Source organism: Nestor notabilis, unplaced genomic scaffold, assembly GCF_000696875.1.
Source record: "Nestor notabilis isolate BGI_N333 unplaced genomic scaffold, ASM69687v1 scaffold10747, whole genome shotgun sequence".
NCBI classification, from domain to species: domain Eukaryota; kingdom Metazoa; phylum Chordata; class Aves; order Psittaciformes; family Psittacidae; genus Nestor; species Nestor notabilis.
The window spans coordinates 19,247-26,901 of NW_009935171.1; the positions used below are offsets into that span (position 1 = coordinate 19,247).

The 7,655-nt window shown below is 50.9% G+C and overlaps 1 protein-coding gene across 1 annotated transcript; it reads left to right on the top strand.

The window, feature by feature from the left end:
- Window positions 1-4,489: 4,489 nt before the first annotated feature.
- Window positions 4,490-5,853, top strand: RTN4RL1 (reticulon 4 receptor-like 1; the record flags this gene model as incomplete). The annotated part of the gene is made up of 1 exon (XM_010017713.1): window positions 4,490-5,853. A coding segment is annotated over one exon (1,364 nt), but the record flags the coding sequence as incomplete, so codon positions are not given.
- Window positions 5,854-7,655: the final 1,802 nt, after the last annotated feature.

A 7,655-nucleotide genomic window follows, 5' to 3' on the forward strand; every position in this document is an offset into this window, starting at 1 on the left:
TTTATATTATGTAGTAGCTATACATAGTGTTTTATGGCAGTAAAGATACATAAATCAGCAACCAGAAGATGAGGGCTTTGCTCTAAAGAGCTTATAAATCCAACAGCTTGAGCAGCACCAGTAATGGGCACAGTAAGCAGGCAGTCAAGTTGCATGTAGACATGAGCTAAGATAGGTCTCTCAAAGCAGATGGTGGTTTAGGAGAGATTTGGAAGAGAAGCAACCTGCTCCATCCTCTAGACCAGATTCTGCTGGAGCATTAGAGAGGTCATGACCCATATAAACTTGGCCGGGTGGGGAGGTGGAAGCATCCATCTGAGAAAAGCAGCTCACAGAGAGGGAATGGGCATGGGGTGGAAAGGGCTTGTTGTAGGGCTGCCTTTTGAGAGGCTCTGAAGCTGCATCCTCCCAAAGCCATAATAAGTCATATTAGTTCTTCCCCTTGAGCCCGAGACTCCAATGAAAACAAGTGGCATCATGTTTTCCCAGATAAACCAAGGCTCTGCCTCACTTGGAGACACAGTAAAGTGTTATGAAGCTTAGAATGGAAGAAAACTGCCAGCACAGGGACACTTGGTGCCCTGGGAATGGGCTGAGCTGAAGCCAGCATCCCTGCTGCAGTGGCTGAGAAGTGCTCCAACCCTTGGAACCTTCCCCCCTTGATCTTGGGTATCAAACCACCTTCTTTTTGCCTTCTTTAAGCTTCTTCCTGTGCTGGCACTGGCCCGGAGGAACCTGGTCTGGGCTCGAAGAGATGTTCTGTGTCTGGCCGAGCACGCTGGCTCCGGGTGTCTGCATTCTTCTGGCTGCTTTCAGCTCTTGCACAAATTGAGGCTTCACGCTAAATGCATTACGCTGTATAACAATTAATCCCGTGCTACATATAGAAAGTCCTTACTCATCAATAATGCATGCGGGAGGAGTGATTTTCACTCTCAGTAATAAGGCAAAGACAATGGAAACAAGCAGGTAATGGAGAACATTTATAACGATGTTAATCTAATAATGAGTCTAATGCTGTTAAAAGTAAGACTGCAAACTGGACGCATCCAAAGATAAATTATTTCGAGCATTCATTAACTGATGCCTAATTAATGCCCAATTAGAGAGATGCTACATGGGAAATGGTTTGGACACTCAGACAAATCCATTGCAATCACTGAAACCTCAGTCAAAAGCAGGAGGCAGCAGAAGAACACAGCGAGCAGAAGCCGAGGTGACAGTGCAGCATCCATGGGAGAAAGACAGCAGATACAGTCCCCCTTGCTGGCTCTATCCGTGTCAGCAGGGCTTTGTTTTTATTCACGTCCCTGGCAGGCTTCTGCAGGGTTTTTCCATGCTGCTTTTGAAGCTCTCCCTCCCCGGTGAGCTCTGACACAGGCACTGGTGACCCTCCATCTGCCTCGCAAACTTTACAAGATGAAGTCGAAAGGGCTGTATCAGGAATAACAAGTTCAACAAGTTAGACAGGCTGTAACTCCCAGGGGATCCAGGCTGGGACCTTTCCTGCTGCTCTTTCCAGCCTGGGAAGCCCAGCGAGACCCCAGTGCTCCTGCCTGTCTCATCGCAGTGGGCTTGGCGGCTGCCCATTGCAATGCTGGTGTCAGCAGCCTCAGGAGTTTCATGGCTCCACAACCACATCCTGTTTGTTTCTTGGGCATCTCCTTCCTGGATCTAAACTGTGACCAATCCCACAGCATCCCAGGAGCAGCTTCTCACAGCACTAGGCAACCAGCAGGTTTTATGGGCTTAGAAGGAAAACATCCTTGATGAGACCATGTGCCTTGAGTGCATCCACTGTGGAGTCCACATGTTTCCTCTTTCCAAGCCCTGTCCACCTAATTATTACTTTTCTAAGCATCCATCCTTCCGTTGCCCCACTCTCCTTACCCCTGAGCTGCAGCACACAGGTAGAAAGACACCCCTGGCTTTTCTTCCTATCATCATAGTCTTGGGAAGCTGAGAACCAGTAACATCAGCTGAGAACCAGACTATCCCCACGACCATAGTAGTCACATCTCCCTCTCCATAGGAACTCCAGCCATTAACTCAAAACCTGTTAATTAAAGAGATGGACTCAGTTCCCTCTGACCTTTAGCTCTGGAGTTATCCCTACAGGCAGGGAGCTGTTAAACACCGTGCTCCCTTTCGGCAGGAGCCTCTACCTTGGCCGTGCTCCAGGGAGACCCAAGCTGCCTTCATCCATCGCCACGCGTTGCTAACAGCCGCCTGTCATCACCATCCCTATACGTGAAATCCTGTATGCTCCCAGATCCCTGCCCGGCTCCACCTCCTGTCAGTAATCCCGTTAGCCCGGCAACTGTCGTGTCATGGAAGAGCGCATAAAACTGTTGTTTGGAAGCAATATGTAATCTTCCAACCTGCTGCTTATAGCTGGGAGATGGTTTATTGATTCAGACCCTTGTGATTTGGTATTTGCAATAACAGACTCCGCATGTGGGAGATCGTCACAGCACTTGTGCCTGGCAGGATCTTGCTAATAAACATCAGACCCACAGAAGGCTTTGTACTTCGGTGTCACCGGGGTAAGACGAGGAACATGAAGCCGTTCTACCTTGGCAAAGCACATCCAAGGCTAAAAAACCCCCAGCAGAACACATCTACAAATGTAGCTTTATCTTTACCATCATTATCTGGCACTCAGATATCACACTATCCTCAGGATACTTCTGTTTCCAGGCTGTGCTCGCACGACGAGTCACAGCGAGGGCTCCTGTTTTGGCAGGGAGCGCTCGGTAGTCAGCGCTGGCAATGATGCTCCCACCACCACAGCCCCTCTCCCATTGCAAAGGCATGACAGCGAAGCCAAAATGCTATGGTGGTGACTTGGAGAACGTTCCTTTTCCTACACAGCCGTAGGAGTTGTCGTGAGCTGCTGACTTACAGCCCCTTTCTGGCAGCGGCGCAGGGATGAGACATCAATCCTGGTGGCCAATGCTTAGTTTCTGAAGGGCAGCGCCTGGAAGAAGGCTCCCTCTTTTCATTGCAGCCAAGGCTTGGGCCAACGCTTTGGCTAGTGATGCTGTTATTTTCCTATTAACAGCCCAGTCAGTGATGACTGCCTCTTACTGGTGATTTATGGAGAGTCTGAATAACCCTGTTTGTCTAAAACTGAGACAACTTTGCCTTGAAAGGATGAGTCCAGATGGACGTGTCACCCGCTGTTAACTAAACGGTAATAGATCTCCATGCCAGGCAAAAGGCAACGATAGCCACAGAGTTGTCTTTCAAACACAATTAATAAGAAAACAGTGAGAGGGTTTTGCCTCCCACTTGCGTTCAGCTTCAGGCACTCAAAAGAGGGACTGAACGAGCCCAAAGGGTCCAGGCTCATGGACTCACTGGTGATAACAACGTGGAGTAATTAGAGATGAACTTCACTTCCACTCTTGTTTTTCACATTAGTACAAGCTGAGCAGGACTCGTGGGCAGGATGGCACCGGCAGCTGTACGCTGCTCCCATGCTACCCCCGTGCCCTGTAAGAAGTCCAGAGGCAGAATTCATTAGACACAAGCAAATGTTGTGTGTAAGAGGGGGAAAAAAAGCGCCAGATCTAGGAGGAAAATCTGAATGAAAAATGACAAGTCTGGTGCAATGAGTCTGAAAAGCTACCGGGCGCAGAAGGAATAGCCTGAAAGCAAGCCTGGTGTGAGGAGTGGGAGCGAGACGGGAATGGGGCGGCGTAACCAGCACTCTGAGAGCTGAGCAGAGGGAGGGGATGATTACTGCCTTCCTCACTGCTTCTCTGCAGCGAGAAAGCCATGGCCACGGGCACATACTGTAGCATTAGAGGATGCAATATGCTTTTCCACAGGACATCCATTTAAAAACATGTCTTGAGCATCCCACTTCCAAACAGAGTTTTCGGCTCAGCCTTTCCCACCAACTGCTGACAACATATTTCCCTGTAAATCACTTGGGTTTCAGGGTGGGTGAAAGTGGTATCTAACAGCTGTAGTAAAAAGAGATGGCGGGGATGGGTCCGTGCTGAGCACTGGAATTTTAGGTGATTTGCTGGGAATTACTAAAGCTCCGTGTCTTTTCCTCTCCGCTATGGAAGCGCGGGTGATTTAAGAGATGCATCGCAGGAGGGATGGACACCTACAAGGGTTTGCATCTCCTCTGTTTGCTCTCACACCTTTGCACCACAGCATTTCCTCTGACTGTGCTGCCTGCAGGCAAGGGGCTTTGCTCCTCGTGGATTCTTACCGGGAGGGTTTCTCTTGCCTGTTTCAGGCTGGGAGCACAACCGCGTGCCGGGTACAGGCAGGGTGAGGAGGCAGGGAGTACTCCATACATCACATTTAAACAACCACTCATCGCAGCAGCGTGGGTAATTCATGAGCGGAGAGGAGGGCTGAGTTAATAGGGAGTGTTTTTCACCCAGAATAGTCCCCATGGAAGGTGATGGGTGGGTGGGAGGTACCCGGGTCCCCGCTGACGCCGCTCTCCCCTCTCTCTGCACAGGGGGGTTTGCAGAGCTGCTGCTGGTGCTGCTGGGGCTGAAGGTGCCCAGCACCCTGGGCTGCCCCACTGACTGCGTGTGCTACCCGTCCCCCATGACCGTCAGCTGCCAGGCTCACAACTTTGTGACCATCCCCGAGGGCATCCCTGAGGACAGCGAGAGGATCTTCCTCCAGAACAACCAGATCACTTTGCTGCTGCGGGGCCACTTCAGCCCCTCCATGGTCACCCTCTGGATCTACTCCAACAACATCACCTTCATCGACCCCAACACCTTCGATGGGTTCGTCAACCTGGAAGAGCTGGACCTTGGGGATAACCGCTACTTAAGGGCTTTAGCTGCAGACACTTTCCAAGGGCTGGTGAAACTCCATGCCTTGTATCTGTACAAGTGCGGGCTGAGCTCCCTCCCCAGCGGGATATTCGGTGGCCTCCACAACCTGCAATACCTTTACCTGCAAGACAACCACATCGAGTTCCTTCAGGATGATATTTTTGTTGACTTGGTTAACCTCAGCCATCTTTTTCTCCATGGAAACAAGCTCTGGAGCCTCCATCAGAACACATTCAGGGGACTAATAAACCTGGACCGGCTGCTCATCCATCAAAATCAGCTGCAGTGGATTCACAGGCGGGCTTTTCATGACCTCCGAAGATTGACCACCCTTTTCTTGTTCAATAACAGCCTCTCGGAGCTGCAGGGGGACTGCCTGGCCCACTTGGGAGCCTTGGAGTTTCTCAGGCTGAACGGGAACCCATGGAGCTGCGACTGCAAAGCCCGTTCACTCTGGGAATGGCTACACAGGTTCAGAGGCTCCAGCTCCAGCGTCATCTGCGAGTCCCCTGAGCAGATGCACGGCAAGGACCTCAAGGTGCTAAGAGCAGAAGACTTTAGGAACTGTTCAGGGTCCGAGTCGCTCCATCAGATTAAAACACATACTTTCTCCACAGCAGACAGAGGAGCCTCCAAAACCCATCACCCTCATCACTCCTCCAAGGAGAAGGGCAAGGAGAGAGGGGCTGAGAACAGTTTGCACAGCAGCCAGCCTGCCGTCCCCCCTGGCTCCCGGCCGGGCTATCGCAAACCCGGCAAGAACTGCACCAGCCACAAAAGCCGTAACCGAACCTCCAAACCGGGCTCCTTGGGACCAAGGAAAAACGGGCAGGAGGTTCCAGACTATGTGCCTGATTATCAGCACAAATACAGCTTTGGGGTGATGCCAACGCTGCCCACTAAGCGCAAGGGTAAGTGCACCCGGCGGACACCCATCCGCCCGCCCAGCGGGGTCCAGCAGGCAGCCGGTTGCTCGGGGCTCAGGGCATCGCTCCTGGTCTTTATGATGGTGTTAGCGGCCGTCATACGCTGAGCAGGGAGCGAGTCTGTACTGCCACCAATCTACAAAGGACCAGAGTTTCTTTTCTTCTTCTTTTTTTGTACGTGGCTAGCGTTGGCCTGGCGAAGGGAAGAACGTTGTCTCGGCTTCTGATGGTCTCTCTCCGTGCCCGGAAGGGCTGCCAACGCGGACTTGTGCCGAACGCAGCGGGAGCGGATTAAAAGGCATTATCACACCTTGTCACAAACAGCCTAATCGAGCACCTACAACAACAACAAAGCCAACCTTACAAAAAACAGATAACACGGATGGTAGCCAATTGGTCGGTGACAACAACCGGACACGTGGACTGTATCCATGCTCTTGTGAGATCCCGTTCATTTGAGAGCACGCTGAAACGACCCCTCCGATTACTGAAAGGAACAAAACTGCTGTAAAGACGATCACCGATTAAGCCTACACTGTTTCTCTGAAAGCAAGTGCAAGGACAGGGATACCCATGTAATAAAGACGTTGGTTCTCCCATGGTTTAGCCCTTTTGGCTCCAAACCCAGAGGCCAAAGTTGGCTGGGAATCTCTTAGAAGACAATCTCAACCCCCTGAATATCTCAGGCATTACAGCAGAACAGGGCTTGCCTGCTGGGCTTGGAGTAGCCAACAACCAAAGGAAAGACTGATTCGAGGTGGAATGAAACAAAAAACAAACCCCAACAAACCCAACACTGAAAGAAATGAGGTACCTGCAGGAGGTGCGTCTTTTTGTAACCCATGTTCACACACCTGAAAATAAACCCAGACCCAACAGATGCACAGGCTCCCCCCTCTTCCCCTCAACTATCCATATGTATGTCTTATAATGTTTATAAACTATATGGAAACTATATCTTCAGAACTAAGGATTGTATTGTTGAATTTATAGCAGACCAGTATATGATTTTCCTTTTTCTTTTCCTCAAGACAACCAACCGGCAGCAGTGCCTACAGATGCTGAAAGCCATCGGGCGGGCTCAGTACGCGCGGGGGGAACCAGGACCAATGTTCTCAGCCATTCAGAGCACTAAATGTTGGGAGGGGGGTGGTTGTATGAGACACAGCAAAGCCCATATCCAGAGAGCCAAAACTCACCCTTACATCCTAACTTGTATCTGGGGGAGAGAGAGAGATTAGTTAGTCCAAATAAATAGAGCCATAGAGCTCTGTCTCCAGAGAGAGGTGCAAAGTCCCAAGGAGAAAAGGGGCTTTCTGGGGGCTGGAGGCAGAGAGGGGCTTCCAGCCATGTCGGTGGCATGAGGACCCTTATAGCTGGACTAAGGTTTTCAATGGGGCAGCAAGGAACAGTTCCAAGGCTGCAGATAGTCCTGACAGCATCGAAAGAGGTTTTTCCTAAGAGGAACAGGTTGTGTCATGGGAAGAGTCAGAGAAAGAGTCAGCTACAGCTCATAGAGGGCCGGTGAGAAGCACAGAGCCCAGGGTTTCTGGTCCACCACAGGAGAGAGAAATAGATGGTCCAAGGCAGCTGTACAAAACAGGTTGAGGGTAAGGGGAGGAGAGGGAGCAGATCTGCTTGTTCCCCTCATCCTGAATCCAACTCTGTGGCAGAGGGATGCATTTGCTGGTCGGGGGCACGGCAGAGCTGGTGGTTTCACCCAGGAGGTGTGAATTCCCTGTCAGCGTGGATGTGTGAGACCAAACAGACACTGAAGTTAACAAAACAAGGGAAATAAAAGTGATCTTGGACAAGAAAAGGCTGCTGTGCGTTTTGTAACCATACCCCAGTGGCGGCACGTTTCTATCCTGTAGCTCCCTTGTAGGGCTGCAAAGCCCAAAGGAAAATG